This window comes from Felis catus, chromosome B2 (genome assembly GCF_018350175.1).
Source record: "Felis catus isolate Fca126 chromosome B2, F.catus_Fca126_mat1.0, whole genome shotgun sequence".
Classification (NCBI taxonomy): domain Eukaryota; kingdom Metazoa; phylum Chordata; class Mammalia; order Carnivora; family Felidae; genus Felis; species Felis catus.
The window spans coordinates 68,204,831-68,229,943 of NC_058372.1; the positions used below are offsets into that span (position 1 = coordinate 68,204,831).

General features: G+C 35.8%; 1 protein-coding gene across 8 annotated transcripts in view; it reads left to right on the forward strand.

Moving 5' to 3' along the window:
• Positions 1-21,309, forward strand: part of MYO6 (myosin VI) — a 144,920-nt gene extending 123,611 nt beyond the window's left edge. For 2 of the 8 annotated variants that reach the window (XM_023254147.2, XM_023254152.2), the window contains 11 exons: positions 1,516-1,724; positions 2,382-2,460; positions 3,571-3,731; positions 6,036-6,062; positions 6,467-6,496; positions 8,637-8,675; positions 12,688-12,791; positions 13,716-13,847; positions 16,192-16,218; positions 18,765-18,983; positions 19,505-21,309. In XM_023254147.2, the coding sequence (XP_023109915.1) occupies positions 1,516-1,724; positions 2,382-2,460; positions 3,571-3,731; positions 6,036-6,062; positions 6,467-6,496; positions 8,637-8,675; positions 12,688-12,791; positions 13,716-13,847; positions 16,192-16,218; positions 18,765-18,983; positions 19,505-19,704 (1,227 nt within the window). In that variant the 3' untranslated portion in view covers positions 19,705-21,309. Of the gene's footprint in view, positions 1-1,515; positions 1,725-2,381; positions 2,461-3,570; positions 3,732-6,035; positions 6,063-6,466; positions 6,497-8,636; positions 8,676-12,687; positions 12,792-13,715; positions 13,848-16,191; positions 16,219-18,764; positions 18,990-19,504 lie in introns of all 8 variants that reach the window. The other 6 variants (XM_023254148.2, XM_045057757.1, XM_045057759.1 and 3 more) reach the window with 6 other exon arrangements.
• The last annotated feature ends 3,804 nt before the right edge of the window (positions 21,310-25,113 follow it).

Consider the following 25,113-nt stretch of genomic DNA (forward strand, 5'->3'; position numbering starts at 1 on the left):
CTTATCCATAAGTCAGTGTATTGATGCAGGCTATAATATCTTAAAGCAAGCACATATTTTCTGCAGATATTTTAAGTAGACAGTGGCAAATCTTGGAGGGAGAATGGAGAAAGGAGCTCAAGAGAAGAATGAAAATGCTTTGGATAAACTTAACTGATTTTACAAATCTGTCAGTAGCCGTTTCTCTGTATGTGGTTTTATCTCAATGAACATCAACCCAGCTGCAATTTTTGGAAGCTCACTTAGGAAAATCATCCAACAATTTTGGGTGTATTTAATAATTTCTTAAATATACCCTTAGTACAATTCCTTTTACTTATTAAAGAATAGTAAACAAATCAAAACCACACTGAGATACCACCTCACACTGGTCAGAGCGGCTAAAATGCACAACTCAGGAGTCTATAGATGCTGGAGAGGATGTGGAGAAATGGGAACCCTCTTGTACTGTTGGTGGGAATGCAAACTGGTGCAGCCACTCTGGAAAACAGTGTGGAGGTTTCTCAAAAAATTAAAAATAGATCTACCCTATGACCCAGAAATAGCCCTGCTAGGAATTTACCCAAGGGATACAGGAGTGCTGATGCATAGGGGCACTTGTACCCCAACGTTTATAGCAGCACTTTCAACAATAGCCAAATTATGGAAAGAGTCTAAATGTCCATCAACTGATGAACGGATAAAGAAGATGTGGTTTATATATACAATGGAATACTATTTGGTAATGAGAAAGAATGAAATCTGGCCATTTGCAGCAACATGGATGGAACTGGAGGGTATTATACTAAGTGAAATAAGTCAGGCAGAGAAAGACAGATGCCATATGTTTTCACTTATATGGGGATCCTGAGAAACTTAACAGAAGACCATTGGGGAGGGGAAGGGGAAAAAGAAAGTTACAGAGAGGGAGGGAGGCAAAGCATAAGAGACTCTTCAATACTCAGAACAAACTGAGGGCTGATGGGGGGTGGGAGGGAGGGGAAAGTGGGTGATGTGCATTGAGGAGGGCACCTGTTGGGATGAGCACTGGTTGTTGTATGGAAACCAATTTGACAATAAATTATACTTAATAGAAAAAAAATAAAAGACATCTATTGAAAAAGAATAGTAAACAAAAGCAAAATTAACAAATCATTCCTTAAAACATAATTTTCAACTATAGTAATGTTACTTTGTCTACAGTACACCCTTAGATATTTTATTACTTGATTAATAGGAAATAGACTCAAGTATTTGTCTGCAGAGATAACAAAATATTTTTGAACGTTAGTTTACCAGTAGTATAACAAAGATAATGGCCTTACTGCTTACCAACTTTTCCAGTGTTTGCTGTATTTGTGTGTATATATATATATTTTTTTCTTGTGGTAAAAGCATGTAATATTAACCAATCCATTTTTAACATAACCATCATAACCATTTTTAAATGTGTAATTCAGTAGCATTCAGTATATTCACATTGTGCAATAGAAGAGCTAATTTTTTTAAGTACGTGTTTATTATTTTGTTCTTAAGTCCACTATGATGACAAGGGAACAAATACAGAGAGAATATGATGCTCTAGTTAAAAGCTCAGAGGAACTCCTCAGCGCATTACAGAAAAAAAAACAGCAGGAAGAGGAAGCAGAACGGCTGAGGCGTATTCAAGAAGAAATGGAAAAAGAAAGAAAAAGACGTGAGGAAGATGAACAACGTCGAAGAAAGGAAGAGGAGGAAAGGCGGATGTAAGGAATTTATATTACTGTTTTGAATTGGAAGCTAACAGAATAGTAAATTTTTGGTGTTAATATTGGTTAATGAATATTCTTACTTTAAAACATTATGTTCTTATTTTAAAACTAATTTTAGAATAAGTTTTAAAATAGAAAACACAAGTTCATTTTATAATAATAACATAAAATAATTTTAATTATAATCTGAGTTTTGGTTAGACTCTTACACCTGAGGATCTCTTAACTTCTTTTTAGAGCTAGGATTGTTGTTATTTTATAAACAATAAAAAGGCACTTCTACTTTTCTGCAGTTTTAAAACTGATAACTTTTTGGAAGGTTGCCACCATAGGGCAGACAGAAGAAGTGTTAAGAGTTGTTTAGTTGGAGAAGCAGGAGAGGGAGACGTGTGATCAGGACGTTGTAACTAGGGTTTATAACAAAGTTAATCTACAGATTTAAAGGTTATAGAATATAATTGTATTTTTTTGTTCATTTGAGAAAAATTACTGTCAGTAGAGTTAGATTTTATTATTTTCAAAGCTAATAATGCATAAGGCCAAGAGGTTAATTTGAGTTCTTATTTTTGTAACCTTTGTTTATTAATAGTTAAATTGCCTTCTGATGGATTTCTTCAATAAATTTTTGAGGAGTTTTCTATTTTTTCATAGGAAACTTGAGATGGAAGCAAAGAGAAAACAAGAAGAAGAAGAGAGAAAGAAAAGGGAAGATGATGAAAAACGTATTCAGGTATGTATTTATTAGATAATCAGACTGAATTTCTATCAAAAGAGAATCTACAAAATTATAAAACAAAAGAAGTTGAAAACAAAACCTTGATTTGCTAGATAAGCTGTCATTGGTTTACCCCAGAGACAAAAGGCATTTTCTGAAGTGGTTATGGGAAGGAACTTTGGAACTAGGGAAGTGAGTTCAAATCCAGACTCTGTCGTTGATAGATACGGTGACATTGAACAAATCACCATGAGTGACTATGGGCTATAGTTTTTTCTTTGTGGAATAGGGATAAATGATAGTTGTGAGCATTAAATGAGTTGACACACGTTAAAGAATTTTTTTTTTAAGTTTATTTATTTTGAGAGAGAGAGAGGGGAGAGAGGGAAAATCCCAAACAGTCTCTGCGTTCCCAGCACAGAGCCTGATTTAGGCCTTGAATTCACAAACCATGAGATAATGACCTGAGCCAAAATCAACCTACGGAACCACCCAGGTGCCCCTGTTAAAGCACCTAGAACCTAAGTGCGCAGTTCAGTAAATACTAGTTTGTTGTTATTGTTATTACACTTTATATACAATGAATATTCAATACAATGAATACAATACATACAAAAAATACAATGAATATTCAATACAATGAATATTCACTTACAACATAATTATAATTTTAAAACTTTGTAGATACTAGTATCAGTAGATTAGGATTAAGATATTCTCTCCACCCCCATTTTTTAAAAGGCCATGTCTGAGAATGGTTGATCGTATATTTGAGTTTCTGTTTGTCTTGGCTTTCATAATTCATCCTGAGCACAACCAGCACTTTAAATTCTTGACACCTGTCCAGGTCTTGGCATTAATGTGATACCCAGGATTCTCATGTGATATTTGGGATACTCATGGTGATAGAATGGCAGAACTGTGGTTCGTCTACCTTCTTTTGGATTTGGGAAAGAGAGGAAGCATTAATTGTAACATAGAAGAGAATGGAGCCTCTAGAGACTTCTGGTTAAACAATATGTATCCTGTAGTAAGGAATTATGTGGAGCAGTTTTAAGTAGTAATGGAAATGGTCAAGTAAACATGTGGAGAGAACTTGGTGAGATAGCTTTCTGCCCTTGGCAGGCTGAAGTGGAGGAGCAGCTGGCCCGACAGCGGGAAGAGGAATCTCAGCAGCAGGCGGTTCTGGAGCAGGAGCGCCGCGACCGGGAGCTGGCCCTGAGGATCGCCCAGAGCGAAGCTGAGCTCATCAGCGACGAGGCCCAGGCTGACCTGGTGCTCCGGAGGTACTGGGCTGCGGGGTGGGGTGTAGCACCCTGCTTTCTTTCCATCTCTGCTGCTTATTTCAGCATGAAGGGACCAGGGCAGTCGTATTCTTTAGGTCCTGATCTGTTTTAAGTAAAATCATTTTAAAATTACTTGTATCTACTTTTATACCCAAGCAAATGAGACAGATGATTGCATCAAATTGTTAAACTATTGAAAAATAAAACTGATACTTCAGTTCATGAAACATCTCAACTTTTACTCTGAAATTGTCAAGGAATATTGTATAAAAAGTAAACATCTAATTTCTAGGTACCTGCCATTAAATACTGGCACAGAAATCAGTGAATATATTATAATCCAGTTTAATGTATTTGAGGTTGGGATTTATTATTTTTCTAATACAAATTTTTATTTAATATATACCCTAACATTTACAATGAGGAAAAATTTTACACACACATCATGTTTCTCAATAGATTTCCCTTTCCAAGAAGGAATATTTATGATACTGAAATGTATTGGCTCCCCAGTTTTCCAAATTATCTCTAAGTACTGAATTTTATTGGAGTGTGGAGAAGTATGGATGTTCTTATTAAAAGTTGCAGGAAGGTTTTTTTTCATTAAAAAAAATTTAGAATGTAGAAACATTCAGTAATTTGATTATTTACTTATAAAATCAGAGCATAGCTAGTTTGTGGGGTTCCCCCGTATGTAGATATATATGTTGTATAATATTGAGAGGCACATAGATTTATGTAACCGTGCTTTTCAGAATGTCGGAGTACTGTTGATGAAAAATAGTAATTAAAATGCAACCAACCACTAGATGTCGCTATGTCCTTGTGAAAGGAAAAACTTGGTAGGAATGGAGAGGCAGTGATTAGATTTTATTTAGCTAAAACAAAAGGATGGAAAAGAGTATGTTGTCACCTTCGTGCTTTTTCTACTAAGTGATAGTTTTGGGAGAGCTCTGGGGTCTGAACTGTATTTGAAAGTATATTATATTTACATAAACTGAACGGGCCTGTCACACAAAGTATTATAGTAATTATTAAGCTCTTGGATTTGAGTCCAGTATTTGAGCTCTTTACTAACATTTCACCATAATTAAAATATTTTCCCGGGCTGTGGCTCTTAAAACTGCAGACTCAGCTCAGCTGCTCTTCTCTTCCTTGCACCTGTGTTATGTTGGAATGGCTGAGAGCCTTTGAGTGTAACTGAGTAGTAGCTGGGCCAAGCTCCTATGAACCAAGCTCCTATAGCTGCCCTCTCTGTGTGTGAGGAGGTACTGCAGTTGACCGAGCTGGCTTCATTACAGCTGAAGTTTGTTTCTAATACTCATTATTGCAGTCAGTATTGGTATTCATGGCCAAGCTTTATGTTTAAGCCTTCAAAACATTAAACTATATCCAGTTCCATTCCATATAATATGTATAAGATACTGGCTCATAAGTGGACTCCTTCTCATCTGCAGAAAGGTGCACTTCTTAGGGTGTCTGGGTGGCTCTGTTGGTTAGGCTTCTGACTCTTGATTTTGGCTCAGGTCATGATTTCACTGTGAGTTTGAGCTCCACGTCGGCTTGGGATTCTCCCTCTCCTTCTCTTTCTGCCACTCCCCTGCTCGTGCACACATGCTTTCTCTCTCTCTCTCTTTCTCTCTCTCTCTCTCTCTCTCTGTCTCTCAAAAATAATTTAAAAACTCAAAAAAATTTTTTTTAAAAAGGTGCACTTCTTCCAAGGGTGAGTGGTCTCAGAGAAAGAGTGGATCATTCAGGACATTTAACATAAGTGATAAGTTACCTGTGGTTTATGTTAAGCAGAATTAGCTATGTAATGGGACCACTACTAAGTAATTGGGACATATTCAAGCAGTTATGACTTGAATGGCAAAAGAGTTTCAGTTTTCCTGTGAGACGGTTTCTGGGTTGGTGTCCCCTCCTCTGGAATGCCCCTTTAAGTTCTTTTCCAGGAAAGCTTTTCTTGACCCTCATGTCCTCATGAGCTCCTTCCCTTCAGAACCTCCTGGTTATTTTATACTCTGCACTACAAGCATTAGCACTTCATTATGGATGATGTCCTATACATATTTTCCATGTTTGATAATTTCATTGTACTCCATGGGCTACAAGTAAATGTTTTTGAATGTTTATTTCACCGTTGTTAGCACTGAATTATTTCTGACAAACTTACAAGTAAGAATTCTTCAAGTAATCCTGTTCTTCATATATAGTATGAATATGTCATTCTTGGGTTCTGTGGTGCATTAAAAATATATGCAAATGGATTCTGTTGCATTAAACAATTCCAAGTTACTTTTCCAGGTTGGATTCCTATCCAGTAACTTCTAAGTAAGAATTGTTTTCTACATAATATGTTGTAAAATATGATCTTAATCAATTAATCACACATATGATCCTTGATGCAAAGTGATGATTTCACATTACCTAAAATAATGAAATAATATTCACATTCTGTAAAAAAACAAGCACACTTCACACTCCATGAATTTTCTAATCTAGATGTAATATATTTGCTCTTTAATTTTCATTGAATGCCTTTAATATGCTTTTCTCGTTTTTAATGAAAATTTTAAACATTAAAATTTTGAGTGATCTCAGATTAAATAAAGGTAACAGTGTTTTTGCTTTTTTTTTTTTAATCAGTAAAGTCATTGAAACAAATTTGGCACAATCTAGATTTTCACAATTTGGAATTGGTTTTAACATTAACTAAAATACATTATTTTTCACAGAAGCAGTGGAGCAAGACCCAAAATGACACCGTATGTCATTTCTCTTTTCAAAATTTGATTTAGTCATACAACCTTTTTTTTTTTTTTAACAAGTTGTGGTTACTTTTCAGGAGAAATAGTTTCCTCATTGGAGTAAATTTTTGTTATTTTTTGCTTATATTTTATATATACTATATATATTTTAATATGAACGTGCTTGCTCACAACTGGGACAATCAAATACTCCAGATGTTTTTATTCATACATAGCATTACCATAAATGCGACAGCTACAAATGCAAATTGATAAAGGAATGTTCTGTTGGTGCCATGAAATTTTGAACAGGACTTTGTAAAGTTCTGAACAGAGTTGAGTTGTCTCCTTTCCATACAGTAGTTGCATTTCTGGAAAAATTCTGTGAATATTAAAACCATGGGGAAAAAAAACCCCTGTATGTTTGTGTATATGTGAGTTTCACCTCTGTCTGGTGGACATGCCAATGTCACATGGGACACCGGGCAGTTCCTTGTGCTGGACATTTGGCACCCCTGGCCCTTCACCTCCTCAGATGCCAGCAGTATACTTTCACCACAGCATTGATACCACAGGGCACCAAAAATTTTGAACACATCTCTGGGTGCTATTTCCCTCCATTAGGACAACAGCTTTATAGTTACTGTTTGAGCTGGAATTAAATAAGCCCCGCAACCAGTGTGTAAGGTGACTGTTTGCATATAGTTTGGGAAAATTAGAAGGAAAAAAGCACCTGGGTGCAGGAACCATTGCTGTCTAGTCTCTTTGGTGCAGCTCCTAGAGCAGTAATATAGGGTCAGGTGAGATGCTGAATCAGTAGAGATTGTCATCCAGGGTAGTGTTGGGGCATATGGAGAAATCTGTATATCATCAACAGGCCACATGGTAACGAGCTTAGAAAGGCCATGAATTCCCTTAAAAAACCTGCTGTGGCAAAAGAAATGGAGGAAAGTTTAGGAGAAAGAGATGGTAGAAACAGAGATGCTCTTGGATGCTAAGATAGAAACCTCGAGGTAGGGTGATAATAGAATTAAAAATATTTATTAAAATCATGCTGAGTTTGAAAGTTAGAAAATTCTGACTAGCCTAAATGCAGATTGATAAGTGAATTGCTCAATATATAATTTAATACATATTTCTGTTTATTACTTTGTATTTATTATCCTTGATCATCAGTTTTGAAAGATTACTTTTTCTCTGACTGTGCTTGCTTGGATAGTCCTCCTGTCAGCCCCTAATGTTCATTACAAAGAAAGAATTACAAAGGTCCTTTACTCCTTTAAATCAGGGTCAGAGCTCCTGATAGGCATCCAGGAAACTGCACCCTGATGCAAACATAACCATTTTCTTTTCTTATGATTTTTGTTGATGTGTAAGATTTTGAGGCTGCCAGAGTCTGATGAATAGAATTAGCCGTGAGAAAATGATTATGAAGGAAGAAAGAAAAACAAATAGGAAAATAAAATAATGAAATTAATGAATTGTTGATGAACACAATGAAACATCTCTCCCATTTCACAGAATTAAACAAATATTGAGAAAAGTTATACTTCCCTGAGGAATAAAAGAAAAATAAGTTTTGCCTTCAGGAAATGTTTATCCTTGGAAAGTCAGAATACTTCTGGTGTTTAATTTAACAAGCACTTGGTGCATTTGAATTCTTTTATTTTTTTAAAGCATGCTTTGATTTAGAATTTTAGAGTTTAGAATATATCAAAGTTTAAACTCTGACACCATAAAATAGATCAGCTTGGTTTACCACTGTTATGCCTTGTCTAATTAATATTTACTAAGCAACCCCAGTGTAAAAACCCTTGTGTAGAATCTATATCCTGCCAAGTTTCTTGTGTGCATTTAGAACATGATAATTACATTCCATACATAAAGCCTGGCTCTCATGAGATTTTATCTGAAAGTTCCTACTGCAAAAATGGAGTTCAGACAACTTTAACTGTATTTAAACAAAAATTTTGCTGTATTTTATGGTTATATGCCATCTTGAAAAGTATATTATAGACTTTTACAAAGTAAAATGATAGTGAATGGTTAAATCAATAATCCTGTTAAAACATACATTTTAAATTATACTTTTAGATCTTTTAGGTAATTTATATAGTTGTCTTTATAAAACTATGTTGTATTGTCATTTTTCTTATAGGGAACAGATGGCGAAAGAAATGTCAGAATATCTGAATAGGTTAGTGCAGTGGAATTTGGGGAAATGAGTGTCACCTCAAAGGCGCATTTTTAAATCACTCTTCATTATTTGGGCCGGAACCTGTTACATGAATAGTCTGTTCTTCCTTGCAAATTTTCTGTACAAGAAATGTCACTTCACCCTGATGCCACCCTAACAGAAAAAGCTAAAAACCAGGGTTCTTCTAAATCGGTGATACTCAGTGGGGAAACGGTTGGCATTTTGGATGGGACTGTTCCTTGTTGGTAGTACTGCCCAGTTTGTCACTGGCCCTCACCACCTCAGTCTCGGTAGAGGAACCTGTCCTCTCAAACGGAATGAAAGTTTTGAAACTCTCCATGGAGGTGGTGCTGCCCCACAGCCCCTGTCCCTTCCCTGGTGGGAATCTCTGTGCCTCCTTGAAGGGAAAGTAGAGAAAGAGAGTGAGAGTCTTTTCACCATAGCACATGGTTTAAAAACCACTGATGTAAAAATTGAGCCACCAGAGAATATGACTTCCCAGCAGGATCTGGTCCTTTATAAGAGGATATAAACAGGTAACATTTTAACTGTCGGTTTTGAAGTTACAGAGTTAATTGAAAGTGTTAAAATTAATATATTTTTAAAAATCGGAAGTCAGTTTTGCTACTACTCTAGCATATCATTTTTATGATTGTCTTTGTAACAAACCTAAATAAGCAGTAAACTCCACCTTTACTTTACTATTTTAGTAATTCCAGAGATGGGGGAAAGCATTTAAATGCATTTCGTTCATGTATTTGGGATGCTGAATATGTTTTTTAGCAGATGTATTTTTGTTTGACATAATATGAACGAAAAGGTAGTAATATTAAACCATATTTTAAGCAATAATAATTTGAATTCAATGTTATTTTTTTAAGCATCAAAATATGCCTTATGTATATTGACACCTCATGGGTATTCTGACAATCTATAAAACTACATTATGTAAATTCACTCTTTTTCAAAAGAAATTAACAAAAACCCATAATAATTTTCAGCTGCTCTCCTCAAAAAGACTCTTAGAAGACCTAGGAAGAAAAGAGAATTTTTTTTTTGTTAGTTTACTGAATGGTGGCTTAGAGATATAGAAGAGTAAAAAGAATATTTGAATAATGTTAAAGCTTAATTTATTGCTGAGGGTAATAGACCTTGCTGACACGCAGCTGGCTCTTTTTGAGCAAAGCAATTAAGAAGAAAAAACTACATGGAAAATTGCCAGTCACACAGCTTATGAAAAGGATAGATTCTGCAATAAATCTAAAACAGGTTTGAACCGTAAAAATGCGAGAAGAACTAACTGGCCACATATTCTTCTTTAGCTAGGCTTATATGTTACTAACAATCATCATGTCTAACAGTTATTAAGTACATAGAGTGAAGTGTGCTATTTTTTATTCTCTACAATGAAAGAATAAAGAGGCCTTTTAAAGAGGCAAAAGTGCCTTATTTATTTCATTGTTAAGCTTAATATTAAAGGAATAATTTACTTTATTTCAGGAAGAAGTATACATATTTTCAAATATCATTTCTCATTAAGTGGTAGTGTCTTGACTGCCAAGATTGCAGTTATCTTTCAGAATGTAAAATAATGAGAAAATATGACCTCATTTTCAGGTATTATACCTTGATCATCCCTCTTTAAGAGGAGATATTTTCCTCTTATGTGGAAAGAGGAAATGATAAAGGTGAAATTTCTGTGTGATACCTGAGAAGCAATATTTTAGTTCTTTAAAATTTAGTTCTTTTCATATTTGTGCCATCTTTCTTTTTTTTATGTCTTGAAATGTGATGTGTTTAAATTCTTCCTTTGTTACATTGATCTTACTTATAGCTTATTCTAAGTGTCTGCTGTGTGACAGGTGTCATATTTTGCTGAAAAGTAATGTTTATTGTTAACAGAAAAGAAGCTTCCAATTTTTCTGAATAGTTATTTCAAGTTATGTATATAGAAACAAGTTGTAAGCCCTGAGTAGCACTGCTATGAAAAAGTTGAATTTATCCCATTTTATTTCTTAATTTATTTTATCTTTATATATATATATATTTTTTCTTTCTTTTCCTCTTTTTCTTTCTCTCTCTCTCTCTCTCTCTCTCTCTCTTTCTCTCTCTTCCTTCCTTCCTCCCTCCCTCCCTCTTACCAATGTTCCTACTATATTTGTGCCCTTTGAAATCTCTGTTATGCCTCATGAATTAAAACAAAATCTCTTCCTTTAATTAAATTTTTTTTTTAATTTACACAGGTCTATGTCAGCAGGTCCTAGCATGAAGGGTTGGCCTAAGTGGGTGCTCATTAATGTTTGTAGAAGGAATAAAGCAAATAAAAGAAGGTAGAGTGAGGACTAAGACTAGGACTTTTAGAGTCAGAGCAATCTGGGTTTCAATCCCAGGTGCTACCATTTACTAGCAGTGTGGGGACCTTGGGCATAGTCTTTATCTCACTGCTCTCAGTCTTGGCTACTGATTTTTCTTTTTCTTCATCATGGTAAGTGTACTCTTTAATCCCCATCCCTTATTTCATCCAACCCCCACCCCACCACTCGGTTAACCATCAGTTCTGTGTAGTTAAAAGTCTGTTTCTTGGTTTGCCTCTTTTTCCACTTTGCTCATTTGTATCTTCAGTTCCAAATATGAGTGAGATCGTATGGTATTTGTCTTTCTCTGACTTATTTCACTTAGCATTATACTGTCTAGATCCAACCATATTGTTGCAAATGCCAAGATTTCATTCTTTTTTATGGCTGAATAATTTTCCAGTGTGTGTGTGTGTGTGTGTGTGTGTGTGTGTGTGTACGTACCATATCTTCTTTGTCCATTCATATATCGATGGATACTTGGGCTGCCTCCATAATTTACTAGTTGTCATATTACTTGCTGAATATGAGGGTGTGGTTTTATCTTCTTAGAGAACTTTTTTTTTTAATTTTTTTTTAATGTTTATTTATTTTTGAGACAGAGAGAGAGAGCATGAACGGGGGAGGGGCAGAGAGAGGGAGACACAGAATCGGAAGCAGGCTCCAGGCTCTGAGCCATCAGCCCAGAGCCCGACACGGGGCTCGAACCCACGGACCGTGAGATCATGACCTGAGCCGAAGTCGGACACTTAACCGACTGAGCCACCCAGGCGCCCCTTAGAGAACTTTTCTAAGTGTTCTTTAACACAAGGGTTTCCAGACTCCAAGCAGCTCTTTTAGCCCATCTTTCACAACTAATGGCAGTGGGTTGCAGTTTGGCTACTCACCTATGGACCCTGCATCAACCACATGCCCAGGGAAGTTCTGAGCCAGTAGCTTTTGTTGGGACTTGGCCAGGCGCCTGTAGCTTCTGGTAGTCTGTGGGTGATTGTACTGTGCGCCTTTATGGCTCATAAACCATTAATGTACTTCTAATGATTTTTAGGAAATCAAGAGGATTTTCTTTCTGATTTTGAGGAATATATATAAATGTAGTTTTTAACATTAAGTGTCCACTTATCCATTAGTTGGAATATTTAAACTGAAGTCTGGGATAGGTCCGTGGTACCAGAGTTTTAGAATCAGAAGTTCTGATTGAAAACATAATATGGCTATTAAATGGCACACTGGAAGATTTTAATTTACGTAGGAATCCTGTAGTATACCATTCTTTAAACAAAAAAAATTTTTTTACATTTATTTATTTTTTGAGAGACACAGAGAGACAGAGTACAAGTTGGGAGGAGCAGAGAAAGAAGAAGGCACAGAATCCGAAGCAGGCTCCAGGCTCCGAGCTATCAGCACAGAGCCTGACGCGGGGCTCGAACTCACAAACTGTGAGATCATGACCTGAGCCAAAGTTGGATGCTTAACTAACAGAGCCACCCAGGCGCCCCTGTAGTATACCATTCTTAATCTCACCTGTTAAAGATACAAAAATATATGGTTTTTTAGTAGTTATTTCCAGTTCTCAGACTTAGATTCACCTTCTTGCCCCTTTAGTCAACATGTCCTTTGTGCTTCTATTTTAAACATGTAAAAATATATAATAATTACAGAGGTCCTGCTGTACAAGCCACCAAGGCAGCTGCTGGTACCAAGAAATACGATCTCAGTAAATGGAAATATGCAGAACTACGTGATACCATCAATACTTCTTGTGGTAAGTGTATGGAGAAGATGAAAAATTGGGAAGCTCCATGGCTAACAGGTAAAAAAGAAATACTTAGACTGGAGCAAATTTTTTTCTTTTTTGGCATATAAATTAACATAAACCATTCTCTTTGTTATTCTCACCTTGAAATAGTGACCTAGTTTACTCACAAAGAAAGACTTTATGTTAAATTCATTTTGCCTGTCTCTTATATAGGTCTAAGAGGGAAAACAGAGAGAAATTATGATTTGGTCTGTATTAATGACTGACCCTTCTGATGGTATTCATAATACTTAAATACCTATATATCAGAGTCTTGACCTACATATGCAAAGTAAAAAATGGCAATGCAGTGCTTTGTTTTTAAAGCTATTTTTCTTCCAACAAAGCAGTAAAATACTATATCCATATGATTCTACATAATTGTGTTCTTGTTTAAATCACAGTGTTTGAGTTTAGGATGCTATGCCTATGAACTCAGGTGCCATAAGCGTACAGAACTTGTTATGTTTTCTCCCTCCTCACTGACTTTGTCTGCATAATTACAAACATAAAAAATCTGTTGGATTTAAATACACCTTGCATTTGAGCACAGTGACTCTGACTTTGGACAAGTGACTTCACCTGTCTGATTCAGGTTCACTCATAAAAGACTTATTTATTTAGCCCAGCGTTCTTACGTAGAACAAATGGTATAGTAATAATGCATAAGAAAATGCTCTGTAAATGTAAAAGATAATATTACTGTAAAATGCTCATCTTTATCAATAATATGCTTACTTTTGATTTTGTACTATTTAAAAACAAAAAATGTGTTTTATTATATGTGTAAATATATATAAGTTTATGCCACAGAATAATTATGTTAGACAACTAAATTAGGATGCTAATTCCTTTTTTGGTGGGGGGGTGCTTTTTCTATACAATCCATAGATATTGAGCTCCTGGCAGCTTGCAGAGAAGAATTTCACAGAAGACTAAAAGTGTATCATGCTTGGAAATCCAAGAATAAGAAGAGAAACACTGAAACAGAGCAACGTGCTCCAAAGTCTGTTACTGATTATGGTAAAAACAAATCTGTACTTTTAAATGCTCCAGAGTATCTATATATAAATATATGTAACTATACATAAGACATTTGGGTAAAATATATAATACAGATTTTCTTGTACCGTGCAGCTGTGAATCACTGAACCTAACACAACCATGGTGGCTTATCTTTCATAGCATTATTTCTATTAATATGTCTTTAAAGTCATATTTATTGAGAAGTATTTGAATTTACTTGTTAAGTAAACTCTGGAGGTAAGAATATTCTTGTCTATTCTGAAGTAGTGGTGCAGTAATGTTGTAAATATGTATTTTTTCACATATACGTATATACACATGCAGAACGATTATATGTGGAAATGTAAAGAGTTTCCATGTTTAATGTCTTTATTTAAAAAGTATCATTCCCAATACTTGACAGTATAGTTTCACAATGCATGACCCAAGTTGCCTTAGAAAATGAACTCTCAGTTAGTTATATTTTGCCTTCCTCACTATCTTCCAAGTAAATAAAAGAAAGCAATGTTTGATTAACGTCAATTAAGTGGTACAATTTTAGTATTTCCAAGTTGTTGCAAAGAATAGATTGAGTAAAGGAAGTAATTGTTAATTAGATGTAAGTGCTAGTGATTGCTTGGTGGGGGCGGGGGGTGGGAGTGGTGGTGGTGGTGATCAGTCAGAATATAATGCTCTGGAAGGGCAAAGAGAGAGAACCCAGAACTAAGAACTGGCAGTTTGAAGGCCTTCTACACAATTATATTCTTGTGACCACCACTCTCTTCTCTAACTTATAGATTTATCTCTGGGATTTGAATATATCAGGATGATTCCATTACCTGTTTACTGTAACAAGTTTCTAACCACAGTTTCCTTTGTTTTCTAAAAATGTGAATAGGCTATTCCGTTTAGGTATAACCTTTTTAGCGTCATGTTCTAATTATGGCCTTTAGCTGATAGGTGTTTATTATGGTATTTTTTCCCCCCAAATGTGTACATTTGAATGATTGCACTTCTTAAAACAAGAAAAGTAATGTTGTAATATAGGGCACATATATTTTTAATGAACACACAAATATTTCTTATAGTTTTAAACCAAACTTTGGTACTGTACTCATCCAGCTTTACCCCCAAAGGGGCAAATGATACATGGCTTACCTTGTGTGAACACACCTTACTGAGTATGTTCTTACACTGTTTCCATTCATAATAACACTATTTGGAAGAACAAAAGAGTAGATTAAGAAAATTTCCCAAGAGTCCCATGTAGGTATATGAACAAATTTATGGAATTTTATGTGAACACACACTCCACATGTATGTAGCCTTTGGTTATGGGACATTTTCAGGATAAAATGTAACTTCTGCTCTGAAAGTAGTTATTGTTTTCTTTATTTTTTTCCCATGTAAAATACATTCTGACACAGGAGTACAGTTAAAAGGAGGTGAGGTGTACTACGATACTTCTAACAGCTCAGTTGAGAAAATTCTGTACCTAGGTAGTTTCCTAGAGGGGTAGGTAATAAACCTTTAAAAGGAACTACTCTGTAGTTTAATATTTACAAGGATAAGAATTCCTTAATTTGAGAAAATAAAGTGACAACTTATGATTAACAAAAATATAAGTAGCTGTTACCTAAGAATAATACTTGACAGATCATAGTAAAGTCTTGTAACTGGGAGTAGAGAGAATCAGACCCTCCTCCTATATGCTGTACTGGGTAAGCACATTCCCATCACATTTACTATGGAAAGAGATTTCCAGAAATAATTCTTAGGGCAGTGGCAAATTACCCGGTAATGATTTACAGTATTTAGTTGCTTAAGACAGTGACTTTGGAGAGTAGTTTTATTTCGTAGTTACTAAAATAAAAATTGCATGAGTTTGAGATTGAGGGAATGGAAAGAAATTAGAACATACTGAGCGTGTATGAACATGGCAGTGCTTTTTCTCTAAGGCATATATTTTTTTGATGAATTTAGAAGTTTTTTATTTCTACAAAAATTCTAGTAATGCTTTGAAGGTACTATAATATCTGTTATTGAGTCATCATGTTGAATTTTTGTTTGAATATTACTGTATCCCAAAATTACAAATGAAATACATATATTTTTGAATTTAGATCCTCTTTATATGTCCATCAGCAGAATTTCCTAAAATATTATCAAAATAGCTTTTTTTAAAAAAAATCAGAAAGGAGCATATACTTGTAGGTAATTATGAGAATATTTGGCTGTGGATAGGATATTTATTTATTAGTCACCTCCTTGATTGATGGGAAGGCTTTATAAATGAGAAGAATGCTCATTTAACAGTTTTGACACTTTTATGTTTTCTTCAATGTAAAATATTTATTCACAGATTTTGCACCATTTTTGAACAATTCACGTAAGTCAATGGGTTGTAACTTATGAGCTAACTGGAAGATGGGTTAAAAATACTTTATAATAAAGTACTAACTTCTATTAAACTTTGTTTTGCTACAATTTTAAGTGGAGTTGTACTACATTAATGTTGGTTTGGCCATACTAAGATATTTAATTTGAGATTATGCTTTCATTTGGATCACTCCAAAATACATATGCAGAACAAAATTAATCTGTTGTTTTATGAAATTGTTTCCTTTTAAAAAAATAGCACTTTAAGCTGTGAATATGCACAGTTCTTATTGTAGCAAAACTCAATAAGCAGCTGATATTTTAGAATTAAGACTAACTTTAGGTGCTGGTTTCGAACACTGTTAGGGTATCAACATTTCACTCCAAAGACATCTGAATTTGTGTGATAATCTATACAGGTTTAATAGGATGCCCCCTAAGAGAAGAAGGAGATTATTCCGTGACTTGTATAGTGTCCTGTGATGCATGTTTTTGATAATTTAAAAGCTTTGAGTCATCTTAGCATACAGTAAATTTTTTTTGCAGTCAGTTGAGCAATAATGATTTGGATATAATACCATATTTGTTTGCCAACTTGTTGGACCTGATTTTTTTTTAAGTGCTTCTTGTAATTTATAGGGCCACATTTAAAACATTTCATAGTTTAAAGGTGACACAATTGGATGTGAAAAAAAGTCGTTTATTAGTTTCAAACTTTAACAAATGTTTATTTTGACAAAGAGAGAGTGTGGGAGGGGCAGAGAGGGAGACCCAAGCAAGCTCTGTGATGCAGAACCCAGCTTGGGGCTCAATTCCACGAATTGCAGGGTCATGACCTGAGCTGAAATCAAGAGTTGGGTGCTTAACCAACTGAGCCACCCAGGTGCCCCTAGTTTCAGACTTTTAACATCCGTATCTTTGTACTTATTCAGATGAATATTTGTGGAAATTAAGGCTTCCTTAATGCAATGTTCAGTTCTCAACATTAGTTTTAAAAAAAGAAACTATCAAAGACTTTCCCTTGGATTTCTAAATTTTACCCAATATATTAAGGTACAGGAGGCTGTTATTTTAAAAGAAAAAAGGTTAATTTAACAAGTGGCCATCAGTATCCTAGTAAGTTCCCTGTCAGTTCGGTATTCTGTTACTGCTTAGGATGGAGGGAAAGTTTTTTTTCTTATGCTTTTAAAATTTCTTAATTTGGGGTTAGTATATTTTCTGCAAAGTAGGAAATTTTTAAAAGTTAAAATGGAAACACTAAACTGTAAGTAGTTTGGAGGAACAAAGAGTAAATGAACTCATGTCTATGAACATGCTGCAGGCGGTGTGTCTCTTTAAAGTCACTAACAAAACTGGGCTTTGGTGTCATTCTTTCCTAGGCATGTGCAGCTTTGCTAATTGCTTTTTGCTTCCTCTGGTTTGCACAGAAATAAATTCAGTTGCTATAAAGCCTTTGCTATTGGTGTTAAAAGTAGAATAAGAGTGTTTTCATCCTTTCAGTATTTGGAAATTCTTACAGAAGCCATGTGGCCTTCTTGACTTACATATATTCTATAATTTTTCATTGACATACTTAAGCATTTCAGTGAGGTTCTTAATTGAGCTGCAGTAAACGGTTGGTCTACTTTTAAAGTTGTGAGTAAAAAGCATATTAAACAGACTTTCTGAAATTATGCTGCTGAAACTGCAAAATTATTGCCCAGGGAAGTGTTTGTATTCGTAGATAAAATAAAAACCTAACTGTTTTGTAATGAAAATTGAGCAAGGGGAAAAAATTGATATGAGTGCCGGGTCCAGTACTAGCAGAAAAGCAAGGGTTTTTCTTTCTCTTTTTCTTTTTTTTTTTTATGACAAACCAAATATTATATACTTCCCACTTATTTCAGTGGATTTTATCCTAAGAGAAAGAGGATTTCAGGAAAGTTCATGCTTAACTGTTTCAGTTTTGTTGTTGTTGTCATGAAGTTGTCTAGTAGTGGTAGTAGTAAAATATCTGTTCTGGCCAGTTTAAATCCCAAAATCAGTTGGCAAAAGAGCAAACTTTTGTCTTCCACTTTTCTGAGGAAATAGTAATTAGATTGACAGGTATCTATAATTCTTCACGTTTGTGAAATTACCATTCATTTGTTTTATCATGGATAGTCTCATGAAAGTTATTCTGTGGCCTTCAGCTTTGAACTCTTTGGAGGAAAATTGTAAATCCTAGTAAATAATACTGGTTTGCTTTTCTTATTTTAGGTTACTGATACAGACATTTGTGGGAATCTGCTGGGGCTTGTTTGTTGTTGGTGTTACGGCGGGGGTGAGGGGGAGTGGTGTGTGTGTATATGTGTACTTGCGATGTTAAGCAACATCTTTAGGGAAAGAAAATTCTAAGAGATCACACTCTACGTTTTATTCACTTCTAAGTAATTGATATTTACATGTGTTTTAGATTTACTATTAGGAACCCCTCTTCTTCTCTTACAAAATGTGTGGTGCATTTTAGGAGTAAAGGCTGTTTGCGTTATCCCCTGGGCTGCTGGTGTAACTTCCCTTGCTTGTTCTTTGTAATAGCTCAGCAGAACCCAGCGTCTCAGCTTCCTGCCAGGCAGCAGGAGATCGAAATGAACCGACAGCAGCGCTTCTTCCGCATCCCATTCATCCGCCCTGCCGACCAGTACAAAGACCCGCAGAATAAGAAAAAAGGCTGGTGGTACGCGCACTTTGATGGCCCGTGGATTGCCCGGCAGATGGAACTCCATCCTGACAAGCCGCCCATCCTGCTTGTGGCTGGTGTGTGTGAGTCACGTGGAAAAAGGATTATAAACCCTCTGAAGGAAACAGCCTAATATACAATATTAATAATCCATTAAATTTCAGGACTGAGGGATGGAGTTTTGCAGTTAAATTAGACTTCCAGTTACTTGAGGATTAATTTATGATGTGAAATTGTTTGGATTAATTATGTCCTCGTAGAACACATAGAAACTTGTCTGTGTCCTTAGAGCCTTATCATTGGTATTTAATTATATCAGTTGATTTATAATTGTTTAAAGAAATGTAGCATTTTTATTAAGGTTGATAACGTGTTTGATCAACTGCAGTGTTAGTACTTTCTGAAAGGGTCCTTGGTGGAAGACACATTTAACTTGTTTCTGGTGAACTTATTAAGGAGATTTCTGTCTTAGAGGAAGAAAACAAAGTTTTAAAAGTTCTTAATTCTGTGAGAATTGGTAACTCTTTCAGGTATAAAGTCTATAATAAGCGCCTCTAAAGAGATACATGCTTAATTCTCTGATGTCTCACCTGCGCAGGGAAGGATGACATGGAGATGTGTGAGCTGAATCTTGAAGAGACAGGCCTGACTCGAAAGCGTGGTGCTGAGATTTTGCCAAGACAGTTTGAAGAAATTTGGGAACGCTGCGGAGGTATCCAGTACCTCCAGAATGCAATTGAGAGCAAACAGGCGAGGCCCACGTATGCGACCGCCATGCTGCAGAACCTGTTAAAGTAGATGGTGCACCTGACCTGACAGCTGGGAGCCAGGCTGGGGCACTAAGTAGGGTGTGTGCCCCCCGAGATTTGACCTTTCTGTGACCCTGTTAGAACTGCTGATACAAAGTGAACAGATTTTATTAATCATGGCTTTTTGTTAATTTAAGGTAAATTATGGTAGTGAACTTGGGACCTAAAAATTGTTTTCGTGTATCCAACTGTAACTGTTAAACCTCTCCTCCCTCTAATACTGGTTAACACTTGGACAGATTCTGACATTTCTCATTCTTTGCCAACAGACTACCTGAAGTCCATTGTAATTGTTCTCTAGGAAAGGAAATGTTTTAAAAACTCAAAATACTGACTTTGCAAGGATGGCACAGAACCATATAACTGGAATAATGAAACCTTAGGTTAAATTTTCTTGTGAAAATTAAGGCACTTAATCAAGGCACTGATGCTTTGATCTGGAATGCTGTGTACTTTTTTAATTCACTTTTTCAGAAATTGATGGATATTTCCATTGAAAGTGGAAATTTTTTTTTCCTCCTGCTTTGTGGTGTGGCTTAGTTTGAGTAAAGCAATTCACCTGAATTTCTAGAATTCTAGAAAAGAGCCTGAATGTATTTGATGTACTCTGCGATAAAGAAGGTACCCACAGATTTATTTTTCTTTTCTATCATGTTTTGTTGCTATATAAGAATATTTTCTTACAGTCCGTGGGCAAATAAAGGAAATTCAGGCCATTTCATGCTTAAAAGTTTTGAGATAACTTGTTTCATTTAGAAAAGGAAATAGGTTTTCGGTGGCAATGTGGCTTAACTGGACTGAATTCAAATTATTCTTTCAACTTCATCTCAGTTGCAATTTTTGTATCAGAATCTTGTCCAAGTTGTTTCATATGATTTAAGCTAGTGTTCTGTTTCAGAATATCTTTGTTTTTGAAAATGTCTAGTGTCTTTTTTGGCCTTGAGATTTTGGTAATTATAAAACTGTTTTGTAAGCTTTGTAATTCAAAAGCCCAGTACTTGGTAATTGCTTATTTCATGTAACTGACGATTTAATTTTTTTCTTTGTGTGTTAGTTTTGATCAAATGTCAGCAGTTTCAAATTTAATATTTCTGACGTTATATTAGGAATTTGGAGACAAAAATACATCATGGAGTTATGCTGATATAATGATAGTGAGTCGTGTTTGTATTTTAGAATAAAATTAGAAAAATAAAATTATTCTCTGTACTTTTCCCCCTGATTTTTAAAGACCCTAGCCTTTGAAATGATTTCCAGTGATTGTTTTTTCTAGAAAGAGTACCTCAGTCAGGAAGATCTTTCCCAGCTGATTAGATTAATGCTTGTGAGAGCCACACACTTTTTTCTGAATTGTTTCTCTCATAAGATGTGTCTTAGTACAGAATATTTATTTATTATGATACTGTGCAAATGATTGTCTCCTGTTAAAGAAATTAAATTGTCCTATCTGTGCTATTGGGAATGTGAATAGGATTATCTTTTGAAGGCTGTATTACTGTGGAGATTCACCCACCCTCGGGTCATTTGGTCCCTGTTATTGGTGCAGAAGGTCTGGTTACTGAAAATAAACGACCTGTTCTCTCTCTTCTCATCACTTGCCTTTAATTGGTGTTTTTATTTGTATAGGATAGTGAATGATGAGCTTAACTAGTAGCAAATAAAGTCCTTGAAGAAAATTTAATAACCAAATTGACTTTTAATGACTTATCCCTTTAGTACTGTTTTCAGAAGGAGTTTTATGTATCTCCTAGATACATTTAAGTACTAGATGGAAAACCCATCAAACAGGTTAAAATTACTGTAATGAGAGAACTTAATGTTTGAAGAATTTGTAAGACACTTATCACAGCAAAGCATTGTTGCAAGTCTTTCATTTTTTATTTTAATAGCTAATAAAATTACAGTTTTAAGCTATTTTGTTGCTAATTATGTCACACAGCTGTCCTAGAACTTATCTATTTAAAGTTGTCTCCTGAGTTAATTTTGGCTACCAGGAGAATTGCCCTAATTCAGATAGATTTACAGTAACCTACATATAATAGGTACACACGTGCGCACACACACACACACACACACACACACACACACACACACACATGCCCCTTAGCTGGAAAAATTTGGGAGCCTGTCAGCCTTTAAAAGAAGTAGCAGAAATGGTGTTCTAAAAGATGTGGATATGGCTGCTTTACAGTGTTCACAGTCAAACCCATAAACGTTGTGTGAAAACTATAGGAATCAAAAGTCAATTTCTATTTAATGTCATTTGAATTGAGATTTAAAATTTGAAATTTCAACCAGTGTACTGTATATTAAGAACTAATCTCTTTTTTAAAAAATTTTTTTGAATGTTTATTTTTGAGAGAGAGACAGAGCATGAGCGGGGGAGGGGCAGAGGGAGAGGGAGACACAGAACCTGAAACAGGCTGCAGGCTCTGAGCTGACAGCACAGAGCCTGACACAGGCCTTGAACTCACGGACCGTGAGATCATGACCTGAGTCAAAGACGGACACTCAGCTGGCTGAGCCACCCAGGTGCCCCAAGAACTAATCTTCTCTTAATGGGTTTTCTTACTCAGTACATGTTCCTTCCCTTAGTGTATACTTTACAAAAGTAGACATACATAAAATACTAAGAGTGAGAAGGAAAAACTTGATTATAATGTAATTCCTAATTCCACTAACACATTTGAGATATGTATTATGAGCTATGGGTATGCACTGAGAGAAAGGAAGTTTCTTTAGTACACACATGTCAAGAGAACAGTGAATTTTCTTTGTTGTAAAGTTGAGTAGATAGCACCTTCTCAAAGGATTACGTGAGGAAAAAATAAAATAATGCACGTAGGAGTATAAGCCTACACAAGAGACATTCTATTGTAACTTACATTCTGCTTCCTATAATGTCTTTTTAATAGGTCATTCTTTCCTGTAACACAGTGAACACTTTTGTTTTGCAAACAACAAAGAAAATATAATCTTACGTGGAAAATAGGTAGGTGGTACTTGTGGAAGCTTAGCTAGAGAATAGAAGAAACAATTAATGAGGATTAATTGTAGAGCTCTATTAATTGGATTTTTAAAAAAATATTTTAATTCACAGGTTATTACTATGGTTCTCAGGGGATCCAGATACGTAGCTCTTTGGTTTCTTTTTGTGAAGGACTGTAAGAGTACTTGGATAAGTAGAATAAATATTTATTGAATGAATCATCAGTTAATACAATGTTAGTGGTTGGTCTGCCTCCTTTTACAGAGGAGGTAAAAGAAATCCAGAGGGATCAAGTAATTTAATTCTAGACCATGAACGAGATATAAATGTTTTTGCTCCAATCATGTGGAACAAAAAGAATAAAAAAAAATTGTTTTGAGTAGCCCCCTGTAGATTTACAAAGGGTTGTTCCTTTGTCATTCCACATCTCCAGAAGGTGTGATATATTCTATGTTTCATTACCAGAAATAACAAGTATTGAGAGTTTATTTCTCCCAGAAGACAAACTAACAAGGGAGGAGAGGGCAGAAGATACTAAAAATGAGAATAAGGACAAGTCGAGGGAACAGTTGTAACAATAAGGAAAGAGAAGAGGAACAGTGATGGAAGAGAAAGAAATGGGTCTTCCCCTGAAAACTCTACTTCCCCAGGTTGAACAACACTGATACATTTTAGGTGACAAAGCACTCCTGATCCTTGCTGAGTTTTAGAGTGAATTATATGTAATATAGAAGCAGAACCTGTGGTTATTAAAACTTGGGTCACAGTAGACCTGGTGTATAAATTCTTAGCATATAGAAATGGCACCGCCACACTGGAGAAGACGAGCAGTGAGTAGACATTCGTGCATAAGCCTCATGGAGGGATAGAGTTGGACAGACTCTGAGAGGTAGAGTCTACCCACGTCAGTACCAGATCATTGAATACAGTTAAGTTCAGTTCACATTAGTGTATTCTTCCTTCCCCATCACCAACTTAATAGATGAAGTAAGTTTGGTTGTCAGACTTTCCAGAAATCTTTCAAAAGATAATCAGGAAAAAAAATGTACATTAAAATGAGAATCTTTAATCCTAATTTTTATCTATGCAGAATCTCACCTTCAAACCTCAGATTGGCTTATTGTCCATTTTCTTCTCACTTTTGAAAATCCATCTAATTGCAACTGTTAATTTTTCCTCATTTCCTTAAAAATGTATATCTGATTATTTCCTCAAATACTGATGTACTGGAAATAGAAATAATAAATGCCGTCTATGTAGAACTTCCTCTTGCATCTTGTGCTTTTAATACAGTTACAGCGTGTTAAAAACAATTATAAGCATTACATTTGTTGCCCCATGTCTCAGATGGAATCAGTTGGAGAAGTCTGGGGTCCTGAGCTGGAACCCCTGTGCTAGATGGCTGTGGGAAGAGGCAATGGAACTCAGGTGACTGACTGGAATATCCTTGAGTTTTGGTCCTAAATTTTTATGGGTTTCCCACCCAGGGAACAAACAGGACTGACCATATGTGGTCTACAACTACTCACATTGACTATGATGAAGTTTTGGGGTAATGGGGGTTCATGGGGTCTAGAGCCAACGGCCAAGAAAGAATTCTTGAAGACCTCTTTGGTGCAAGAAAAGGTGATTTACTAGAGCATGGGGGCAAGATCCATGGGCGTGAAGAGCTGCATGGGGTCATAACAGGTAACTCCTTATATACCCTCAGGTTGGGAGGGGGTCAGGGATAGAACAAATCTCTAAGGAATTTTGGAAGCAAGGTTTCCAGGACCTTGAGGGGCTAGCTGTTGCTAGGGAAACACCATTTATTACCTTTTAATAAAACCTCAGTCATGAGACCCCTAAGATGTATATCAGGGGGCTTGGAGTATGATTGCTAGCATATATCTTTGGGCAGTTGGGATAAAGGAAGTAGACTTACAGGATCCTTGAGGTTGGGATAATGTTAAGCCAAGATTGCCTTTTGCCCCCAGCAAAATATCATCATTGAGGAAGCTGAGCTCCTAGAGGGAGGTCAATGGGCTGTAGGCAGTAAGGGAATTTGATTTTACATTTGCCTTAGTTTCCCACATTACCATGGCAAGCACTTAAATCCCTTTCCTTGGTTCTTGGGCAGCCAGGAATGTCCGAGGGATATCACCCATATTCCACCTGGGGGGGGGTGGGGGTGCTGTTAGACTGTATTTTGCCCTCAGCTTGCCCCATGCTCCCTCATCAACTAGAGAAAACCCAAATCTTGGCTACCTTTCCCCAGGTCCTTACCAATCTGTGACATGACAAAGGAAGTAAAATCTAGGGATCCAAAGAAGAGGCCTTCTTGCTGAGACTTTGAATGTAGATAGTCTCCATAGGCTACTTCCTGCCTCTCATTTGGAACCTAATGATCCAGGTGGGGTTTCTGAGAGT